The sequence below is a fragment of the Serinus canaria genome, chromosome 26 (genome assembly GCF_022539315.1).
Source record: "Serinus canaria isolate serCan28SL12 chromosome 26, serCan2020, whole genome shotgun sequence".
Classification (NCBI taxonomy): Eukaryota; Metazoa; Chordata; class Aves; order Passeriformes; family Fringillidae; genus Serinus; species Serinus canaria.
In genome coordinates this window covers 1,155,235-1,178,860 of record NC_066339.1, presented here as the reverse complement: position 1 = coordinate 1,178,860, position 23,626 = coordinate 1,155,235, and the positions used below count along the sequence as shown (strand labels likewise).

Here is a 23,626-nt window from a genome sequence, read left to right as displayed (position 1 = left end):
AACTGGTACAGGGAAAGCGTCCCTGCCTCCCACGGAGTCAGGTTAATACAGGCCAAACTCCAAAATCAAAGAAACACTAAACCACCAAGTATTTTGCCCAAAAACCCACCAAGTATTTTGAAGCTGTCTGGGGACACAAAAGGAAACCAGAGCAGATGAGTGGAACTGGCCATAAAAATGCAGAAAGCATGAGGGCTTTTATCAAAGCCAGCTTTGTTCTCTTTCTACCAATGCTTCTATGCATTTCAGCATAAATACTTGAGTGCTGAATTGTGAGGCAGCCAGGTCCCTCCAGTGCAGCTTTGGTATGAGCACAGCTGGGCCCCTCAGTGACAGAGGGAAGTGGCAGCTCAGCAATTCAGGTGAGCCTGTGGGGCTGGATGGGGGAGAGAAGGCAGTTTTCACAGGAGTGTGCTTTGGGGTGAGTGCCCCTGCACCTGAAAATGACCCAATCTTCACAGAGTGAAAATCGACTGCTTGACTCCCTTCATGCGACCCTTGAAGAAGAGTGAGCAGGTTCCAGGGTTGCTGAGATCCTTCCAGGGTTCTGGAGAACACTTCCATCCTCTGAGAGGGGGAAGCAGCTCTGGGAAAAGTCAAAAATTCTTTCTTGCATCTTTCCTAGGACTGAATGGAGCGTGGCACAGTCCATCCCAGTGGTTGCTGCAGTTTGGCTTTTGAAGCTGCACATCGAACTCCGGGAGAGCTGCAGGGGTGGGAGCACCTGGGGGGAGGATCTGTCCCTTGAGCATCCCAGGGCCATTTTCTGAGGGCTTAAGACATGAACAGAGACATGAACTAGTCAGATACAGCTTCTGCCTGGAGAAAACCCTGCCAGGGAGTGAAGGGCACCTGCCTCTCAGGCACCGTGTGGGCTGAGCTGGGCGGGACAGCCCGGGGCAGGTTTGAAGCCCAGGAATGCAGCCGGACAGAAATGCAGAGCCCAGGAATGCCGTGGGGCATGTGCTGCCACAGGAGGCCGAAGCAGAGAGCCAGAGCAGCGTGTTTCCAGCAGCCCCGGCTGTGTGTGAAAGGACAGGCAGAGCTGCCGGCGGGGTCTGTCCTTCCCAAGTCTTTCCGGGTAATTTGAGTGTTGGTGGGATCCGAGTGTCCCTGGGGCAGAGCTGCGCTGGGAGGATTCCCTCGTGGGTGTCCCCGCCTCTCCTCGCTGAGGGAGCAGCAGGGTGTGTGTATGCTCAGCTGGGCTTCTGCTCCCCCTTTCATGTTCTTTATCTTCCAGAGGCTCTCGGTTCCCTGCGGGAAGCTGACAGTTGCTGTAATCGCTGTGCGTGCCGAGGCAGAGCGCTCCATCTGCTTGCTGCCCGGAGTACCCTGTGCCATTGTTCCAACCCAGCTGGAAGAGATGCCCTGAGAGCAAGGGAAAATGAGCAAAGCCGTGTCAGCACAGGTATCCTTCCCCTCCCGAAGCAGCTGGCTCTGCACGCTGCCTGGAATGCTGTCCATGGCAAACATCCAGAGCACAGCTCCTTGCAGAATCGCTGGGTAATTTGGAATAACTGGCAGTGGAACATGAGGACACGGCTTCAGGAACTTGTTGCTTCGTTCTTTCCTGTTCTCTTGGAGGACTTGGTTCTCTCTGCCAGGCCATAGCAGGTCCAAGGGGCTGGCACCAAAAAAGGCCAGTACTTGGCACATAGAAGCCAACTGCTGAAGAGAAAGGGTGCTTGGAGAAAGGAGCAGCTTCAGACTCCAGAGGGAGGGATCTCCCTTGATGAGGAACACCGAAGTGTGAGGGCTGTAGCTGTGCCTCAGCAGCGATCTGGGGGCTCTGTGCCCTCATCAGCTCAATCCCTGCTGCAGCCACAGGTGTCCCAGCCTGGCTCTGGTGCCAGCGCTCCACGAGCCCTCATGATGCCAGTACTTCTCAGGGGGATGTGGTTCCATCCCTTTCCTCAAGGCTCCTGCTAGGATATGAGGATTTCTGTTGGAAGCCCAGTGTGCTGGCACCAAAAGGGGATATCTTGTGTGTAGCTGGATGGTAGCCAAGACACAGCTCCTGATTTTGGGAGAGGTGATGCCACAGTGCCCAGTGCTGCACGTACTCAGGGCAGCACAACAAAAAGTGCAGTTTACTGGGATCCTCTGGCTCATTCCTTGGCACCCCTCCCTGCTTTCACAGACATCTAGTTTGTGCTGCTGATCCAGCTAAACTGATGTGAAATTGGTCTTGGCACAGAGGTCAGTGAAAAGAGGCTGTTCCATGTGCAGGACTGGGTGCACTGGTTGCAGTGCAGTGCACCTGCAGAGCACCTGTGCCTTGTCCATGCACCGCTGGGCAGGACATTTGACCACCTGGACCTCTCCAGCCAGGTCAGTACCTACAGAGCTTCAGCTCCTCAGGGCTAATGGGAGCATGAATGCTCAGCTTTGTCCTGGTGTCCTGCTCTAATCCATCAGTGTCACTATGAATTCCCAGAGGGTCTCAAATCTGAGCCAGTGGATCGAGCAGTTTCTGTTCCTACCTGCTTTACTGCTCAGTAATCCAGAGGATTCTCAGTACAGCCACCCTGTGTGCACTTGGGTTGCAAGAACCAACTCAGGTCTGTGACATTTCCCTCTGCCTCTGCTGCCTGGCCATCACAGATGGAGGAGTCTGGACTGTGGATGTGTCATGGTTTAACCCCAGCTGGCAGCTAAGCACCAACACAGCCCCTCGTTTGTAATGGCAGGAGAAGCAGAAGGTGAAAGTGAGAAAACTGGTGGGTTGGCATGAAGACAGGTAAATAATGAAAAATATATTTTTTTAAATGTAAGGGGAGAAAACCAACAAAGAGAGGAAAATAGAAACCAATAAAAACAAGTGATACAAGAAAGCAATTGCTCATCACCAACTGCCCTAAGCCTGGCCACACCCCACCATCCCCCCACCCTCTGTTTCAAGGCTGAGCATGGCATCGCATGGTCTGGGATATCCCTGTGGTCTGTGAGGGGCAGCTGTCCTGGCTGTGTCCCCCCAGCTCCTTGTGCACCCCTGGCCCAACACTGGTGGGTCAGGGTGAGGGGTAGAACAGCTCCTGACTCAGCAGGAGCTAAATCATCCCTGTAGGATCAGTGCTGTTCTCAGCACAGATCCCAAACAGCACCACAAGGTGCTGTGGAGAGCTGTAACTCTGCCCCAGCCCAAAGCCCTACAGGATGTGACCTGCTTGCCACACTCACTCACTGCACCTCTGCCAGGTGCCATGGTCAGAAGGACCCTGTGACACAGTACAGATGGGAACATCCCAGCTCTGGGAACAGGAATGAGCTGGTCCCTGGTGCTGCTGCCTGAGCAGCAGGGAGGGGAACCTGCACAGCAAGAGAGAGCTGGCTCAATGGGTGATTTTGGTTACCCACACTAGAAGAATCACAAAATGGTTTGGGTTGGAAAGGACCTTAAAGCTGATCTTGTTTTCACCCCTGTCATGGGCAGGGATACTTTCCCCTATCCCAGGCTGCTCCAAGGCTCATCCAGCCTGGCCTTGGACACTTCCAGGCATGGGGCAGCTACAGCTTCTCTGGGCAACCTGTGCCAGGGCCCCCCCACCTTCACAGGAAGGAATTTCTCCCCAATATCTCACCCATCCCTGCCCTCTGGCAGTGGGAAGCCATTCCCCCTCATCATGGCACTCCAGCCTAAAGTCCCTCTCCAGCTCTCCTGGAGCCCCTTTAGGCACTGGAAGGAACTCTAAGGTCTCCCTGGAGCCTTCTCTTCTCCAGGTGAATACCTCTCAAAAAAAGCCAATCAATTGCCCTAAAAGAGAGACCAATTCCTCTAGCAGGGCAAGACAAGATACATTTTCAGTATCTAAACCAAAAGTTAGTGTGGAGAAGACAAAATGTGTAGGCTAGGGACAGTTTACTCCCAGGTAACAAACTGAACTGGGTACAGGTTCAGGTACCAAAGTCTGGGATCATTTGAGACAGGGGCACTATCCAGCACAGACACAGCACCCCAAAACAGAGAGGCCACGTCCCAGTCGGTGAGGTCCTCAGGAGGACTTTGAATTCTTAATTAAAAACAACAGTACTTGCTAGAGAAGGTGTTTCAGCTTTGACAAATGGCAGGTGGAGGTATGGTACCACAGAGCAGCAAGGAAAGGCAGGAAAGCAGCACTGAAAGAGTCTGGGCTGAAGCAATATTTAAAGTGAGCAGGGTTGGGAGCAGCCCCTGCAATGTGGGCTTGCAGAGAACAAAAAAGTAGGGCAGGTAGTGAAGTCCAGGCTTGCAGGAGCAGGATTAAAATGGCTGGATGAACAAATAATCTAAGATTTAAAAGCAGAGAATGTATTTAAGGTCATTAAACCAGGCACTTATTTAAGGATTACCTCCAAGAAGCCAGGCTAATAGCATGGTGAGGTTACAAAGCCAAGTGAACAAGGGAGAGAATGTTGATATTAATCTTTCTCATGAAATGTTAATCTGTGGGCAGACACTGCTGCACTGAAAGAACCTCACAAACAAAAACAGAGCCCAGCCCTTTGGGGTTCCACTCTGGCAACTCAGGCACATCCTGCCACTTAATTGGACATTCCTTGAGGGGGCAGGATCAGGTACAAACAGGGTTTAATCACATAATTAGAGATACACCTACTGCACACGGTCAGGGTTCTGGAGGCCTTCCCTACAAACCACTCTGGCTATGCCTTCTGCCTTGTAGTTCCTGTGTTTAAGGATTCCCAGCCCATCTGGATCAGGACTGTTTAGAACAGGAATTATTGCTGAGTGGGGCGTGTCTGGGCTTGTCCGGCCCTAGTGCTCAAAGGCAGCAGCTGTGGTTTTCACTTCAGAGACACCCTTGGCTGGTGGGGAGTTGCAGTCAGGCACTCAGAATGAGTCCAAGCAAAGTAGAAACTCAGTTTACCTCGAGTGGAAAAGTTCAGGCGATGGTGAAGAGAAAAGAGCGGATTCTGCCGAAGGGTTAAATCCAGAGCTTATTCCAAGGTGACAGACCTCTGAATACCAGTAACAGCTCCAACAGACCCGACTGCATGGTTCCAGTACCTTTTAAACCCACAGGGAGAGGGGAGGGAGAGGATAGGTGAGCCACCAACCAGGTGGGAGGGGGAGGGTCTCAGGGGACAGTGACACCTGGACAGGCCAATGACCCCAGGTCTGAGGAGCATCTTTTGAACTTCTGCCAATCACACAATGCCCTTACTGGAATGTGGAACTTGACAGACAGCAGTTAGAAGGAAGACAAGGGGGCAAGGGAGGGGAAGTAAGTTGGCACACCTGAGAGACAGGATCACACCGCAACAAGGAATGAATTCAGTGCTGTCTAGTTATGAAGAGTTTTCAGATTTAAATGAAAGATTTATCTTGGCACCCAGCAAACAATCCCAAAACTCTTATGGAGAATCAATATCCTCCCATCAAGGTTTGGCCTGAGGTCAGTGGATTAAGCATTCTCCCAGAATTTTTCTCTGTTTGTTGAAATGCAGCACTTGAGATAAAATGTGCAGGTCTGTATGATGACAAAGAAGGTTGTTGTGGTTTACAAATTATATTCCCCAATTCAGTGTCTCCACAAAGACTCCCCCAAACCAGGTGCCTCTCACTGCCCCCTTCCCCTCCACCTTCCTGCTTTGGGGAGGGGATGGGATTTAGAATTGGAGGCACAAAATGTGCAAATCATGAGTTGAGATAAGAAGAATTAACTGGAAACAGCTAGGAGATAAGAAAATGACCAGTAATAGCAACAATATTAATAACACAAGGTATAAGGCATTATTTATTTACATGGAGAGTCACAATACCCAACAGCTCTTCCCGACCACACCACACTTTCCCCCACCAAAAGGGAATGTCTTTCTCCCCCAGGAAGGGGGAATCCCTCACTGCCACCTTCCCACCCTGGCTGCGAAGTGCAGGGTATGGAATAACAACCCGGACCCACCCACACGGCTCCAGGCTCCGCCCCTCATGCCTGCTGGGAAAAAATTTCACCTGGTCCTGGCTGAAACCCGGGCGAATGTGCAGGTCTGTGTGGCGAGATGAACATCCTGCTCTGCAGCCAAAGCCCAGCAATGTGCACTGGGCTGTTGCTACTCTCTGGTGCATCCTAGGAGCACCTCCACCTGCACATCCCTGTCCTTCCCAGGGCCCTGCCCACACCACGCTGAGGCACATCAGAGGATCTGTCCCCACCCACCTGAGTTAAGCAGTTCTCCTTATGAGAAAGTGAAATCCATGTTAAGGAACTGGCTGCTGGATTGTGCTCCTTCCTGCTGCTGGAACAGGACACATCCCTTCACCTGATCCCGGCTGATGTCCAGGTTCTCACATCTAAAATTTAAAATAATTCATAAAATCAAATCTGTTAGAGACAGAAAGGGTCTTTCAGAGCCAGAGAATAAAACCTGTCACTAAGGAGCAGGGTCCCCACACTGCTGAGGTACCCCCTGATCCAGCCTGCAATGGTACGGTGTAAGGCTGGTGGCTGTGGGATACAGCTTAAACCAGAGCAGGAAATCCCACAAACTCACTGCCAGTCCCCCCTTCCCCATCTGCCATGCTCCTGTGTAGGAATTGTCCACACAGGCATCTGGGCTGGCTTTGGCCTCCACAAAGGAGGCACTTGGGAGGGAGTGTCTCTTCCTGCTGATCCAATCAGAGGGGCCTTGCACTTCTGGAAGCAGCCAGGTCTAAAAGAGTGAGTGCACAGGACTGAGGATGGATGTGTGAAACAGCATGGATTTGCACTTGGAGAGGAGGAGACAAACCTGAGCTCTGAAACAATGGAGCTGTGGTGAAGAACTGTCCCCTGACTGGTGCAGTTTGATGGCTTCACTCTCACCATACACGTGCCCTCAGCAATCCCCCACCTGGATGGGTGTGCTGTGAGCTGGGGATGAGGAGGAGCTGGTGCCTCAGTCAGTACCTGGCTGAAATGCAGGCAGCAGGCTGCCCTTGTCCATCTGAGTGCTGGGAAATGTGCAAGGAAATCCCCAGTTCATCCCAGGTACTCAGAGCAGGCAGGTACAGGGCTAAGGCTGTTGTGGTTTTGGGAATTCAGTGGTAGAAGTGAATATGCACACATTATTTATCCAATTCTTCTGAGAGAGAACAGAAAGCAAGAGCTGCAGAGCTGTACATTCAAAGAAGTTTCATGCAAACTGCTGGAGAAGCCCCAGGCCCACAGCGCAGCCACAGAGACTGTATCACAGATACACAGCTAGTCCAGAATTTTTGGAAGGTGTCATACTCACTGAATACATGGGTTTCAGCCAAAGTCGGTGCCTGGAGCCGTTATAGTATTGCCAGGGTCAGGAAAATCCTGACAAAACAAAAAAACTTCTGCTGCTCACAGAACTGGTCTCCAGCAGGAAAAAAAAATGTGTTCAAGAAACCCCCAGCAGCCCCTTGGACTTGACATGACTGCTTAGTCAAACTAAATCAAAAGCATTTCAGGTCCCAAGGAATGGGTTTTGGGTGTGCAGCAGCACCAGCTTCTGTAGGACTGGGGGACTTCTTGATATTGCAGCAGCTGTGGGAGGGCACACTGAGGGAAATTGAGGCACACTCAGCTGCAAGTGCCAAACGTGTGGAATCACTGCTGTGCTGTCCTTTTCACAGAATCACAGAATCATTGAGCTGGAAAAGACCTCAAAATCCATCAAGTCCAAGTTGTGACCAAGCCCCATCTTGTCAACCAGCCCAGAGCACTGAGTGTCCTTCCTTGGACACTTCCAGGGATGGGGACTCCAAACCTCCCTGGGAAGCCCCTTACAGTGTTTAACCACCCTTTCAGAGAGGAAAATCCTTCCTGATGTCCATCTGAACCTGCCCTTGATGCCACATGAGACGCCAAACACAGCCTGGGAAGTGGGGCTGAGGCAATGCCAGCACAGGTTGCAGGTGCCCAAGTCAGAGCAGGCACTGAATACAGGAATTAAACATGTCAAAACCCCAGCTGAAGCTGGACCAGGGCACCTTTAACACCACAGCCCAGCCCAAACTGATTTTGTCAGCTAAGCTGGTAAGAATGCTCACTGCACTCAGAGCAATACCATCTGAATTTTCTGCTTTGGCAGGGGTCTGACCCATCTCATGTTGTGGTGCTGCAATGTTCTTAACAGAGAATAAAATGGGATAAATAAAATTCCCTCTGAGTGGGTGACTGTACTACTGGCAGTCCAGGCCCTGCCCCACTGCTCAACTGCACTGGCAGAGCTGGAGGACAGTTGGAGCAGTGGGAGTGTTATTTCAGGTCAGAGCATTTGAAAAACATAAATCAAATCTTTAAAGTTTTACAACTAGTTTAAAAATTATGATGTTTTATTTAATTAGTGTGGGCACTTATTTTCCATACATTGTAGAGTTTAGATTAAACTTTGCTCATAAATTGAAAATTTCCTTAGTAATTTGGAACAACAGAACCAAATGTATTGCTTTGAATGAGCAGATGAAATTCTCACAGTGTACCTGGTGTCTAAAATGGGAGGCTTTGAGAAGGGAAAAAAAGAGAACACAGAAATATTTGTAATACAATAGCAATAAGTGGAAGAATTAAATCTGATTTGACCTATTTTCTCTTTTAACCTACAGAAAAAGTATTCCCAAATCTGGGCTTGCAAAGGTCCCACTGGACGTGTAGTGCTGGTATTTTTTTCCAACTGAGAAAAGCACAACAGATGATTTAAAAAATAATAATAATAAAAAAGAACATCTAACTGGGATTTTTTTCTTAAATATAAAAAAAAAAAAAAAAAAAAAAAACTAAAATATTGTAACTGTTTTTCTCTTTCATCTTCCAATAGCTCATGGCAACTGCAGGTAGGAGCCTGGGATCCCTCCTATCTGATCATGAGCATCTACAGCTTCAAAGGTTTTCAGGGGCAGAGAGTGACAGGACTAGGCAGGGGATGGCTTTAAACTAAAACAGGAGAGATTTATACTACATGTTGGGAAGAAATTCTGCCCTGTGAGGGTGGGCAGGCCCTGGCACAGGGTGCCCAGAGCAGCTATAGCTGACCCTGGATCCCTGGCAGTGTCCAAGGCCAGACAGGACAGGGCTTGGAGCAGCCTGGGACAGGGGGTGGAATGAGATTAGTTTTAAGGTCCCTTCCAACCCAAACCATTCCATCGTTCTGTCATTTCAGTTCTTCCTGTCTCAGACTACCAGGACTATCCTGGTCTTCTTTACCAAATAACTTCACTAAGGAGATGGTCACAGCTAAAAGCACTTTGCAGCCAAGGCCATGCCTCAGTGAGGTTAGGCCAAGCAATTAGGATAAAACAAATGAGAAAAAAGAACAGGAAGAGAAGTTCTTTCAGGTCTCTTGGAGCACAGGTTGGGAGTTATTAGAAGTTTAATATTGACTGGATTCTTCAAATATATACCAGCTTGAAAGCACTAAGCAAAGAATTTGGGCTTGCTGAGGATCAAACCATGAAAGAGAAGACTTATCTTTAAAAAACACATTGCACACCTTGGTGTATGTTTTCCTTTGGTGTCCATCACCCAGCTCACAAGTACTCATTTGTGTGATCACTCCCCACTCTGGTGTGGGGATGGCCATGATGCCTTGAGAGGCTACCTAGAACAGAGCTAGACAGTGTTAAAGGAATAAAGTAAAGGCCTTTTATTAAAAAGGCATTCAAAGGACACACCTTGGGCAGTACAAGAGTCTGGCCAAGGCTACACCCAAGATGGACCCTGAGTCATGAGTTCTCACACTTTTATAATTTTTGGTCCATTTCCACATTGGGGTTCATTGCCCAATTACAGCTCCAGGTTATGCAGTCCCATCCTCCCAGTTTGCTCTCCTCAACTCCCTGTTGTTTACACTTTTAGGGCCTGAAGCTGAAATGGTGTCCTTGGTTCTAGGGCTGGAAAAGGATTGTTTTGTCTAACTAAACTGTGAGGAGAACTTGCTAACACTCTATATAAGAGTGTTATATAAGTTTAGAGCTATATACTAATGCAGTACAGAATCTGGAAAATATGAAAGCTAAAACTTAAGTTATCAGCCAAATTCCCTAAACACAGTTTAGTGCTTTCTTATATCTCACCTGTTTTTCAGTCACACATTACACTTGGCATCATTCTTTGGAAAAACAATTATATCAATGTTATTTGTGGGTTTTTCCCCTTCTTTCACTTCTGACCCTCTCTCAGTCCTCTGGTCCTTGCTTTCCAGAGTGCTTTTGCCCTTCTTTATTTTCAGGGTACACCCACACAGGTTTCATTCCATGTCTTGGGCTCAGATGATCACAATGGGGTTGATAACAGCAGGAGCAGCATCCTCAGCAGGTGTCAGTTCCCTGCCCTGGCGATCAGTTTATCCCTTCCCTCCATGTACAGATTCAGCCGGGCACAACTCCACCACACTCCCTTCAAAAGCACCACCTTTATCCAGGCTGCTTGCAGGGCTGGAGATCTATACAGGAAGAGGAAAATCACCTACTTTGTTATTGTTCAAAATTGTTTCACATCCTTCTCCTGCTGCAAAAACTCAGCTCAGTGCAGGAAGAAGGAATTTCCTGAAACCGATGCTGGTGCTGAGGCCCTGAAGGATGGATGGAACTCCAGGTATCAAATATCAGACCTGCACACACAGCAGCTGCTTTTACCCAGGGAGTGAGTTTGGCAGGAATATTTCTGTTGATATAACCCTTAGGACATACCACAGGGTTTTTATGCTTCCCACTTAATACCCAACTTCAGCTGGGGCATTTAAACATCAGATCTACAAATTCCAGTAGAACCTATGTGGGTCTCCAGATCTAGCCCTTTAGCTTTGAGTCCTTTCCATTTTGTGACTCTTCGCCCCACTAGTGGCACTTGCACAAACGCTGCTGTCCCTGGTCACCGCAGTGGAGCTGCCCCCAGCCTCCTGGGACAAGGATTTGTCCACACCCCACTCTATCAGCCCAGCGACAGCACCCAGAGCGCCTGGAGGATCGAGGCCCACCGGGCAGAGGTGAGGCTCTCGGGCTGTTTCCCAGCAGATCCCAGGGTGCCATGCCTTGGTCCCAGCTTTGCCCGGGTGTTTCACACGTGGCTTTCCCCGGACTCAGTGAGCGGAGCCGGGACAGGGAGAGGTCTCACCCTGACACCCTGCGTGGGAGGCCACTGAGCAGCCCAGTCCCTCGGGACTCCTTCCCAGGGCAGCAGCCGCCGACTCTGGGCTCCCCAGGCTGAGCTCGGAAGCCCTTGGCCAACACCCGGGGATGGATAGTGGTGAGCCCCTGCCCTTCAGCCGCTGACTCCGGACAGAAAGATACCCGGCCCAGGGCGCAGCGATCCCAACCAGAAGCTAACCCCGAAGAGGAAGATGCCGGTCTTCGTTGGCGGGAAGATTAAACCCCGCCCCCTCTCCGCCCTTTGTTACGAATCAGCCAATAGTTCGCGCAGGATGGTGACAGACATTTCTGTTATCCAATAGCCCACAGGTGAGCGCAAGATACGCCAATGAGCACAGCACAGGGAGCCGAGCGCCCCGCCCCTCACTTTATATAATGTGAGCCCGGAAAAAGCCGCGGCTGTTGCGGTGCTGCCCAGACACGTTGCGCGTCTGTCCCAGCGCTCCCGAGCCATGGTGAGTGGAGTGAGGGCCCGGTGGGGCAGGGGTAGACCGGCGCCGCTCCGCGAGCTGCAGCGGTAAAGGGGGAGATGGGATGGGCGGCGGGACGGCCCCGCCGGGCCGTGGGGGGCAGTGGGTCTCGCTGCCCCGAGCCGTGTCTCGTCCCGCGCCCTGTCGCTCTTGCCATCTCATCCCAAAATGGTGGCGGGCTCGCTGAGAACATGGCGGCCCCCGGGACCCTCAGTCCCGGCCGGCTCAAGGACTGCAGCTCCGTCCCGGGCACCGTCAGCCCCCGGGGCCGTCTGTCCGTGCGGCCCGGGGGCGCCCTGCCTGCACAGCGCGGCAGAGCCGCCGGGTGCCTGCGGCGGGTAAGGCCTGGGCAGCTCCGCGCGGTGTGCGCGACCCGCGGGGCCGGAGGGAGGGAGGGAGGAGCCCGGCCCACCGCCCTGGGTGTTGCCCAGGTGCCGCTCCCCCGCTCCTACCCCGCGGCTGTCCGAGGTGAGAGCGCGGGGGCTGGGCTGATGGGGAGAGCTCCTGAAGGACTTTGTGAGGCTGGCTGGCGAGAGTGAGCTGGTAAATTGAGTCACCTTGAAGGGTAATCTGAAAGGTGTTACGGGGCTGGGATGTTCCACAGGACAGGGTTCAGGTGCTGAGCTGGGCAGCACAGCTGGAGGCTGGGATGGGCGTTCGGCTCTTCCCCGTGGAGGTGTTGACTTCCTACATCTTTGAAAAGAGATTGTCAGAAGGTTACATGGATTTACAAATGTAGTAAGACTGTAGGCTTGTGAATGTGTGGGAAATACTTGTTGAGCTGAAAATGAAAGTTAGAGTGTTGGTGGGATGTGTTGAGGTTCTTGCTCTTACCCTTCCCTTGGGGGCTGTTTATTGTCACAGTTTTCAAATAAAGTCAAATCAAGAGTATGAATGCAGCCCATGGTCTCTGCAAAGGATGTAGGTTCCTTGGAGTCCCATCCCAGGGAAGCAGTGTTCCTCCATATGGTGTGCTGAAAAGTTTGGTCTGAGCTGGCACAGCCATTCTCAAGAAGCTTGGCTTTCCATCAGCCTCACACAGGTGCAGCTGGACCTTGAGCACCGTGCTGGGGAGAGTAGAGGACCTAGAGCCTGATCCAGCAGTGCCATGGAGGAGCTGGGGTGCTGCAGTCCTGCAGTGAGTGCAGCAAGGGGCTGAGACTGCAACTGATGGAAGGACAGTGATAGAACAGGCCAGTGCCTTTCAGCTGGAGCACATCCTGCAGGGAAAGGCAACAGAGACTGGGCTGGAGAAATTCTGCCTGAAGCTTTGTGTGCTTGCAAATAATATATATAACTGTGGGGAAAGCATTAAGCATTTAGCGTCAGGTAAATAAGTGGATTCTGTAGTGGCTTGAATACAGCATTTACCACCACTGTCTGTATACATTTAATCCTTATTCTGAAGCTCATCAGTGATGTGTGAAGGCCTATGAGCTGTAATGTGTGTGGCAGATCTCTTGCCTGTCATTCCAGCTTGGAGCTGGTGCTTTTGGAATAAAAATCTGAGCCTTGTTCTTCAGTATTCTTGGTGCTGTGAAAAGGCCATGCAGCACAAAATGGGCAGAGAATCTGTTTGTGTCTGACAAAGGTTTGTGCTTCATTGAATAGCCGCATACGACTTGAAAGTCCTTAGCAGAGTTGTAGGGAAGCAGTTGAAAGAACTCTGAAAGCAGGACTCGCAGTAGCACTAGGCCAGGCTTTGTAACTGACCTTGTCTAGCCAAGTTTTGAAAAGCTCCAAGGATGGAGATCCCCTCCCACTTCTGTAGTGGCCATTTCCAGGGCCACACCATTCCACTGGGGAGGCTTCTCCTACCACCAGCCTGAGCCTTGCAGCAGCCTCTGAGAATCTGACCTGGAGCCACCTGCAGAGCAGAGGGAGCCTTCTTCTGTGCTGCCCACATGTCTCCTTTTGTTCCCTGACACCTGGCTTGTCCTGCTGAGGACAAGAGCACCCCATGGGACATTCAGGCTATTTTCTGTGGGAACCTCCAGGATCTTTGCAGCAGGGCTCCCTCTCAGTTAGTGCTGTTTGTACTGGTGCAGGGAGTCATTGCCCAATGTGTTGAACTTTGTATTTTGTCCAAGTAAACATGCCATGTTTAATGTGGCACCTGCAGCACCTGCTCTGTGGCTGTGTTGCCAAACTGTACATTCAGAGTTGGAAGGGACTCACGAGGGCCATTGAGTCCAGCTCCTGGCTCTGCACAGGACACCCCCAGGAATCCCACTCTTTGCCTGTGAGTGTTGAGTTCTGTCAGCCCCGGGCTTGTGACCACTGCCCTGGGGAGCCTGTTGCATTGTCTGGTCACCCTCTGGGGGAATGATGTTTCCTCATATCCAGGCAAACCTCCCTTGACACAGCTTCCCTTGGGTCCTGTCACTGGTCACCAAAGGGCCTCCTCTCCTGAGGAAGCTCTAGAGCATGACCAAATCTCCCCTCTTCTCCTGACTAAGCAAACCAACGGCTTAGCAGCTCCACATACCCTTCTTCTTTACACCCTTCATCTCTGGGGTGTGATGTAGTCCTTACCCTTTCAGTGACCTTTCCCAGCTGATTGGGGGTTTCTAGCCAGGCTTAGGTCACTGGTAGGAGGACCTCAGTCAGGTGAGGATCCAGGCTGACGTGGTGGTCTGTGTTGTTTTCCTGTCCCTGCAGAAAAGTTTCAGGCTGTCCTGCTCTCCCAAAGGGATGTTCCCTGAATTGTTGCCATGGTCTGGTCTCCGTGGCACTGCAGCTGGCTTTCCTGTCACCTCTTTCACGCTGTGCTGGTTGGCTGTGTGTTCTCTGCCATGGCAGCACTGGCCAAGCTCAGTGCCTCAGCCTGGAGTGTGATGGTGTAATGGCTTTGGAGAGGAGAAGGGTGGCAGCATCTCTGAGTGATGCTGCTTGCAAAGAGGATGTGTGCTGGACACCTGAAAATTCACCTTGGATGGATGGGAGCTTAAAAACAGCTCAGTGCTGTGCTTGAAAACAGGTGATTCTTTTTTATTTTTTGACAAATACAAATTTTAATTGCATGGGGTTCGCAATGAGTTTGAAAGGACTGTGCTCCTTCTTTTCTGCATTGACTATGGATGTGGACTAGGCAGTTCCAGGTCATAGAATCCCAGAATGGTTTGTGTTGGAAGGGACCTTGAAGACCATCCAGTTTCATCTCTTCCACCAGACCAGGTTGCTTCAAGCCTCCTCCAACTTGGTCTTGGACACTTCCAGGGTTGGGGCAGCCACAGTTTCTCTGGGCAGCCTGTGCCACCCTCACAGGGAAGGATTTCATCCTAATGTCTAATCTAACCCTATAATCCTGCATTTTAAGGCCATTTCCATTTGTCCAAAGTCCCTCTCCAGCTTTCCCGGAGCCCCTTTAAGCACTGGAAGGGGCTTTAAAGTCTCCCTGGAACCTTCTCCAGGTGAACACTCCCAGCTCTCCCAGAGAGGTTCCAGGCCTCAGAGCAGCTCTGTGGCTTCCTCTGGGCTCGCTCCAGCAGCTCCAGGTCCTTCCTGTGCTGGAAGCCCAGGGCTGGGGCAGCTCTGCAGGTGGCACAGGAGCAGAATCCCTCCCTGCCCTGCTGCCCCCCTGGGGGATCAGCCCAGCACAGGGGGGTTCTGGGCTGCCAGAGCAGGGAGCCAGGGCATGCTGAGTGTCTCATCCACCAACACCCCCATGTCCTTCTCCCCAGGGCTGCTCTCTCTGCCCATTCTCTGCCTGGCCTGTACTTGTGCCTGAAAGTACTCCTGCTTATCCTGAAATTCCAGGGAACCAAATTGTCCCATCCAGTCATAGGATCTGAACATAGTTTTGGGTAACAGTCACATTAAACTGAAGTCTATGTAGGCTCTTCTAGAATGTGCTTTACTGACATTCAAAACTAGAAGTTGAATATAAAATGCCACAGATGGACCAGGAGTTTGGAGATGTTTCTATTATGGTTTGGCTTTTACCACTTGAAGTCCTGTGCTGCAATATTAAAGAAACTTGGTTTATACTCTGGACATCAGAGGGAACTTGAGAATCCATAAATGGGTAGGAACAGATAATTTTGCTGCTATGAACTATTTTCTACATGGCTTTCACGAGGTAGTTTTATCTGGTGTTGAGGAGTTCAGTACCTTGTGTACAGCAGTGGGGTTTGAGGCCTGATGGGTCTGTATTTATGGAGGGTTATGAAGACGTTTGTAAGGCAAAGCCTTTCCTACTAAGTGACAAAGTTTCCTCAAGGGATCCAAAGAATATTTGTTTTTGTTTTGTGTACATTACATTAAATGAAATGCTTACAGATCCTGGGAGGATTTTGCTGCCTCTGTGGCTGGGGTCTGGGTGTTGCTGTTCTGTACACTTAGGCCAATGAGAGGTGTGATCATCAGCTTTTCTAAATATTTCGTTTGGTTTGAAGAGAGAAATTGGCTGAAGAACTTGAAAGAGTTGATCAGACTCTTCCTGTCTGATTGAAGAATAACAAAGAGGAATGAGTTTGTAAAAATGATAATGTCTGAAAGGCTTTTTCTGGGTGGAGCTGATGATGTCTCAAAGGGGCTTTTGTGTCCTGTTGTGTTTTGTGCCAAATGCCCCCAACACCGAGACAATAAGGCCAATGTTTTAATGGCTCTGCGGGCTGGCAGTCCCCCTGGGTGTGCCGAGCCTTTGCTGAACAAGGGCAGTTGTGTTTGTGCTGAGCGATGGTTCTGTCCTTCTGTCCCGCAGCGCGAGTGCATCTCCATCCACGTGGGGCAGGCTGGCCTGCAGATCGGCAATGCCTGCTGGGAGCTCTACTGCCTGGAGCACGGCATCCAGCCCGACGGCACCATGCCCAGCGACAAGAGCATCGGCGGCGGGGACGACTCCTTCAACACCTTCTTCAGCGAGACGGGGGCGGGGAAGCACGTCCCACGTGCTGTCTTTGTGGACCTGGAACCTGCAGTCATAGGTGACAGTAACAGTGCGGGGCACTGGAGAACATTGCCACATGTTATCGCCACAGAAATACTTTAGACTATTGGTTTTGGCTAAGGGATCCATTCCTCTAGTCCTGAAAAATGCTTTGGGGCTTTAAATTTTTAGTGCATAAAGCTTGCCTGCACCTTCCTAGTGATGGAAAATACTTTGCTTTATTTTCATTGAGACTGGCAAATGTGCTCTGTGGAGCTTTCAAGAATTTCAGCTTTACCTTCTGCCAGGCTGTGGAGGTAAATGGGTCTCATGAACATGCTTCATGCTTTTGCTATGCAAGGAGCAGTTACAGCCCTTTGGAACAGTATGGCATAATGTGTGCTGCAGTCAGTAGAACTCTTTAAGAAACACAATATATATCATTAGGAAGCTTCCTTATTGTACACGGGAATGATTGCTGTAGTTTCCCAGAGCAATCTGTGGAAGCTGAACAGTGCCTGCAGAAATGAGTCCCCATAGCTGGCCTAAATTCAGGGACTTCTGAACATGTACTTCAGCTTTCTGGTGCCTTATCTTTGAGAAACAGTCTACTCCTGAAAATGTGTTCCAGGCTCTGGCAACACTGGCTCCTGGTGTTCATGTGTTCATGATCCCATGCATCAGCTACTGACAGTCCTTCATCCTGGGGGAGTAGATGCACTGTAAGCTCAATGTGAGCTCCTGGTTTCACATGACCTTCATCCCTTTTGTCAGGAATCCTGGTTTTCCTCTCACCAGTGTGTGCCAAAAGTAATTCTTCTGGAGCTGGTTTTTGGCTATCTTGCCTCAAGTAGTGACTTAGGGCTGTTATAGCAGAGGTCTGTGTTGCCTGTGCTTATGCAGTTGTTGTGGTTTATCTTTCTGCAATACAGAGTTGGGGAAATGTGTGACTGTGGCCACTCCTCTGTGCCCAAACCATGTCTGTTCTGTAACTTCTGTTCAGTGTAACACATCAGACCCCTTCTTGTGGCTAACACAGCAAATGAACCTCTCAGGGAGAGCAGAAGGCTGTGTGGCTGTTTAAGGGTGTTGGGCTATAACTTTGAAATGAGCCCAGGCACCCTTGGCCTTACACTGATATTCCCAGGAGCTCTTGCAGGTCTGGCTTTGTGCTTTTTTGAGCCCTGTTGCTGTTGCCTCCTCTGCACTGGCCAGGTGGTGGCTCTGAGCTACCAGGAACGGCTCAAAAATGAGATGAGACAGGTGGCAAAACAGAGCAGAGGAGCTGGTGAGTCTTGGAACAAATGCCAAAAAGTAGTGAGTGTTCCAGTGCTTGTTAGTGATGCAGGTGTAGTGTGGGGAGATGGGCAAGATTGGAATAGTCAACGTTAGGGCTTTTTGTTAAAGGCTGCATCATGTGTCTTTCTGGGAAATAGCTGTTATTCCTCCCTGGCTAGTGTGAAAATTACTGCAGCAGTTTCCTGGGCAGGGCTCATGAGTCTCCCCATTTATGCAGCAAGACTCTGTGCACTGAATTTATGAAAAACCCATCTTTGTGCATGCAACAGCTGTGCAGCTGCCACTTGTGTGCACATGGGTTTCTGTCCTTCCAGATCAGTTGTGCAGAAAGCAGCAGGATGGTGGATATGCACCACCTCTGTGAATGTGGTAGGAAAATACCATCAAACTTTCCACCACAAAATAGGGCAGTGACATCTGAGAATCCAACACAACTGTCTTTAACAGTCTACCCCAGCTAGACTTGAAAACGTGAAGGATAGCATGTCTGGGGCCAGCTGGTTTAGCTGTCCCCTCACCCAAGCCCTTTGTTCCAGGCACACTTTTGTAGTCCAGGTACTGATCCTCTGAACAAGTTTTGTTACTTCCCAAGGACCATCCTGGCTCATGCTGCCTCTGTCTGCATAGGATAAAGAACCGTTTTATTTTGGTTCTGTATTTTATTACCTTTATTTGTCCCTTGTCATGTGGAGTGGTATTGTAGGAAGTTTTAGACACATGGGTATTTGAAATGGTAAACTTTTCCAAATTGTTTTTATTTTGATGCAGTCTTAGAAATACTTTCGACTGTTGGATTGCAGACTGGAGTGGGAGCTGCTCAGCCTAAACTGGTTTGAATGCTGACTATATTTTTCTGTCTTAAAAAGTTTTACTTTTCTTTGTCTTGCTTGTTCTATTTCAGATTAATGAATACATGCAAGCAGGCAACTTCAGCTGTAGTTAATAAAGCTCTCTGCTGTCCACCTGACTTAAATTAAAGAATGCAATATTGCAATAGCACACAAGAGTGGTGTGAGCTAAACCTGAGACAAAGCTCTGCTGCCTGTCTTTGTACCTTTCTGGTAGGACACAGCTTTAGCCTGCTGGGTGTAAGTGCATATTTCTGGGAAATAGTGGCTCTAATCAGTCTCCAAATGTGTAACTACTGGGGGATGTGTACAGCTCACAGCTCAGGGTTTAGATAATTGCTCTAAGAGCAATCCTGTTCCTTTTGAACTCTTCTCTACTTCTTTCTACTTTGGCAGAAAGTAGAGTGAAGAGAAAGGGAGATGTAAGCAGAGTTGGCTTGCTTGCCTACAGAAGCTGGGGTCAAGCAGAATCCTGGAGGTATTGGGAAGTGAAGGGGAAATATGGGATTTCAGCTACTGGGCTGCAAAATGGGCCTAAAGTTGTCTTAAACTGGAAAAATGGTTCTGCTATAGTCCAATTTTTAATTGCTCTGACAAGTAAAATTCTAAATAAAAAAAATAGAGCAGTAAAATAGTAAAATAGAGCAGTTTCCTAAGCAATAACTTAATTTTTCTTAGTTATTCAGCATTTAGGCTGTAGGAAGGCACCTACTGATTGATATTTGATTTTTATCTCTAAAGGTTTAAATACATTATTCTGGACACCCCTAGAAGTTTGAAAAAGCTGGTCTACATAGAAAATTTACTTAAAATATTTCTGTATTATATAATAATATGTAACTTGTCTCTCCCCAGATGAAGTTAGGAATGGGACATACCGTCAGCTCTTTCATCCTGAGCAGCTGATATCTGGTAAAGAAGATGCTGCAAACAACTATGCTCGAGGTCACTACACAGTGGGGAAGGAGATCATTGATCTTGTTCTAGAGCGCATCAGGAAGCTGGTAAGACTCCTCTTCCCTGGAGGCTCTGAAACATCTGTTTTACAGGATTTGGAAATGAGGTTATCAAATACATAAACTGTGCTTTAATTTGTTTGTGGTATGAGAATCTGTGGACTTAGTCTGCTTTTATTCTTAGTGCTTTTATTCTTAGCCAGCTGAGAATGGCTGGATTTCTCCTGTCAGATATGGCTTTCAAGTGGCCTAAAATGCTGATGAGGCACCTAAAACTTAATGTAAAGTTTCATGTTTAGAAAGTCAAAACCAAAAATTATGATTTGCATAGTTCCTGCTACAGAAGGATTGGTGTCTGGCTGTGGCAATTTCAAGGAATTTTAAATAAGAGTACTTGCTTCTGTGGTTTGGACTATTGTTTGCATTTCCTGCTATTATGATTTCTGGATTTATTTTATGGTAATAACAGTAGAAAAGGAATAAATCTCAGTAAGCTGGGATGTTTCAGCTTCTCCAGTTCTTCAGTCATGTGGCAAACTTATGAAGGGGGCAGTTTAGGAGGTTTAGATTCCCTATGTAGGGCTGCTAATCGTGTCCATTGCCCACAGTCACAAAGGTAGGAATTCTTATTGCACAAAACCCAGGTGCTTTGATATGGAATGCTAAGTGAGTCTTAGTGTAAAGTTCACCATTTGCAGATTACAACTGCAATTATTCTTAACTCTTGACTGCCACAGTCTCTAATTAAAGCAGTGATAAGTTTGCAGCAGGCTTTACTTTGACCTGAAAAACAGTCATGTTTCTTTGTACAAGCTGTTGGCAGTCCCTGTTAGTCCTGGGAGCTGAGCATCATGTGGCACCTCTTTGTGAGGACAGGGCTGTCTAGTTTTGTCTCCTGAGTGGAATGAATGGGACTGGCACTGTAATAGGCTGTGACAGCTCACTTCCCCAAGCGGAGATACACACTTGGCACTCCTGCAGTATTGCAACAGTAGCTCTGGGATGGGGGATTGCTCCATTTTTGTGCAGATAGAGAATACCAAGTAACTGTTAGGGATAGACAGTGTGTAGGTCTTTGACTATTCCTGTTTTTCTTGCTCATTGTTAATGGCCTCAGCTGAGAAGTGGGGATAGAAGGAGTTTTAAGCTAGTGATTTGAAGTGGTCGCCATGCAATATGTAGGGGTTTAAACCAGCCAAGAATACTGCTTTTCCTGGGACACCTCATTGACTCTTGGTGGATAAATTCTGTATTTCTGAGGCTTGAGCAGTTGGTATGTGTCAGAATTCAGAGCTGTCTTTCTTGAGCTTGATTGTGGATTTTTAATGCACACAATGTCTTGAACACCTGTATTTTCTCTTTCAGTCAGATCAGTGCACTGGCTTGCAGGGCTTCCTGATTTTCCACAGCTTTGGGGGAGGAACTGGATCTGGTTTCACCTCTCTGCTGATGGAGCGCCTCTCAGTTGACTATGGGAAAAAATCCAAGCTGGAATTTGCCATCTACCCTGCACCTCAGGTCTCAACAGCTGTTGTGGAGCCCTACAACTCCATCCTGACCACCCACACCACGCTGGAGCACTCTGACTGTGCCTTCATGGTTGACAATGAGGCCATTTATGACATTTGCCATAGGAACTTGGACATTGAACGCCCAACCTACACTAACCTGAATCGCCTCATCGGTCAGATAGTGTCTTCCATTACTGCTTCCCTTAGGTTCGATGGTGCCTTAAACGTGGATCTTACCGAGTTCCAGACTAACCTGGTGCCTTACCCTCGCATCCACTTCCCTCTGGTGACGTACTCCCCGATCATTTCTGCGGAGAAGGCATACCACGAGCAGCTCTCGGTGGCCGAGATCACCAACGCCTGCTTCGAGCCCTCCAACCAGATGGTGAAGTGCGACCCGCGGCACGGCAAGTACATGGCGTGCTGCATGCTGTACCGTGGGGACGTGGTGCCCAAGGACGTCAACGCTGCCATCGCTGCCATCAAGACCAAGCGCACCATCCAGTTTGTGGACTGGTGTCCTACTGGATTTAAGGCAAGTCTCAGTTCCACCATGATTTCTTAGGTTTCTCATTCACTGTTGTGGGTGGTGGCTTATTTCAGTGGTTTTCTGAGGTCCCAGGAGGAGGGAATTGACAAGACAGTTGACTCCATGCATCAGAAGGCTTGATTTATTATGATATGATATATAAGATATAAAAACTATACTAACAGAATAAAGAGAAGGATTTCACTACAAGGCTAAGCTAAGAATAGACAAGACTGTGTAAACTGAAGTCTTCTCAGCCCGAGACCGGCCAAACAGGTGAATTGTGATAGGCTCTTAATTGCAAACAGTCTGACGGGGCCAATCACAGATTTCTCCCCGTTGCATTCCACAGCAGCAGATAAGAATTGTTTACAGTCCATTTCTGAGGCTTCTCAGCTCTCAGGAGAGGAAAATTCTTAAGTAAAGGATTTTTCATAAACTATGTCGGTGACAGTGGGTGCCATTTGTTGCATTGTGGCAGGGTAGTAGAAATGCTGCAGCCTTCCTCACAACATCTCCTTTGAAAGCTGCTCAGAGTAAGGCCATGAGAACAGTCATTTCAAGTCCATGCACACAAACACTCCCACAGATAGCTCAGCAGAGGAAACACAGGAAGGGTCTTTGTATGATGTATTCCAGTGAAGGTTTATGGCATCCACCAGGCCAAAGGGATCAGGGACAAAGACAAGACCATGGGCTGTGCACAGGCTTAGCTGTGGGGTCAGTGGCCAATGACCCATGGGCACAGGGCAGGGCAAAGAGCAGCAGCCTGTAGGGGGGATGAGGGATGAACAGTTGGGGTGGGCCAATGGGGGAAGCAATCTAATACAGATTGGCAATAGTGCTGCACAGTCTTCTAGTTCAGCCTAGGTGGGGAAAGCTCTGGTATGTTCCCACAATGGAGTGTGTTTGCTCTGAGCTGTTCTGTAGGTACCTGGTTTGTATTCTGAGATGTGCATATTCAGGTTCTCATGCAGGGCTGTTTTGTGAGTGACACATTTTAATCAACTCCTGTTGTCTGACTTTGATTATTGTTATTGTCAAACACCACAAGGAAACTCATGGTCTCTTCCGCATCTCCTGTAGGTTGGCATCAATTACCAGCCCCCCACAGTGGTTCCTGGGGGTGACCTGGCCAAAGTCCAGCGGGCAGTCTGCATGCTGAGCAATACCACAGCCATTGCTGAGGCCTGGGCTCGCCTGGACCACAAGTTTGACCTGATGTATGCCAAACGTGCCTTTGTTCACTGGTATGTTGGAGAAGGGATGGAGGAGGGGGAGTTCTCAGAGGCTCGGGAAGATTTGGCTGCACTTGAGAAAGATTATGAAGAAGTGGGCACAGACTCGATGGATGGAGAAGATGAAGGAGAAGAATATTAAATCCAACAGTGAATTGCAAGTCTTTGCCATTTTACTGCCTCTTTAGTAGCAATGTAAATCAACTGATTGGAATAAACTTCTTTAATCAAGAACTTTGGTAGTGTCCAAACACTATGTATGCTCATTAACTCCATGCAGTCAGCAGTACAAGAGATCAAATTCCTTTTTGAAGGAGGTAGATGAATAAAGTAACCATGCTATGGTTCAGTCAGCTCTTGTCCTTTAGGCATTGCTATTTGAAGAGCTATTAGTGCCCAGAATATGAGACTAGAATGAGCTGGAGCTTTTTCTGGAAGGTGTTAGGTATATTTTTTCCAAGACTCTAGTGCTGGTGTCACAAGAGGTAAAAGGAACTGTGTTGCCCACAAAAGATGCAAGACCTTCAAAACTGAAGATGGTTTGGGTTAGTTGTCTCCCATTCTTAGACTTAGAGAGGGCCAGTAACTTAGAGAAGCATTATCTTCCCCTGGATGGGGAAGAGATGTCCAGGAAGGGTGTGCATAGCATGATGGACCTGCCACTGTAGCCAGAGCCTGAGCAGTTGTTGCCTTTGTGCTGCTGTGCTCTCCCACAGAAGGAACTGCAGTCCCTGTCTGCAGCTCTCTATAGTCAGACTTCTGAAGCTGTCTGGAGAAAATCTCTGGGTTAACTGGCCACAGTTAAACATCTTA

General features: G+C 49.0%; 1 protein-coding gene across 1 annotated transcript; it reads left to right on the top strand.

The window, feature by feature from the left end:
* Positions 1–11,414: 11,414 nt before the first annotated feature.
* LOC103822357 (tubulin alpha-8 chain) lies at positions 11,415–23,047 on the top strand. Its single transcript, XM_009097331.4, has 5 exons — positions 11,415–11,547; positions 16,268–16,490; positions 19,435–19,583; positions 20,901–21,581; positions 22,662–23,047. The coding sequence occupies exons 1-5, from the start codon at positions 11,545–11,547 to the stop codon at positions 22,953–22,955; spliced, it is 1,350 nt and encodes a 449-aa protein (XP_009095579.1). The 5' UTR covers positions 11,415–11,544; the 3' UTR covers positions 22,956–23,047.
* Positions 23,048–23,626: the final 579 nt, after the last annotated feature.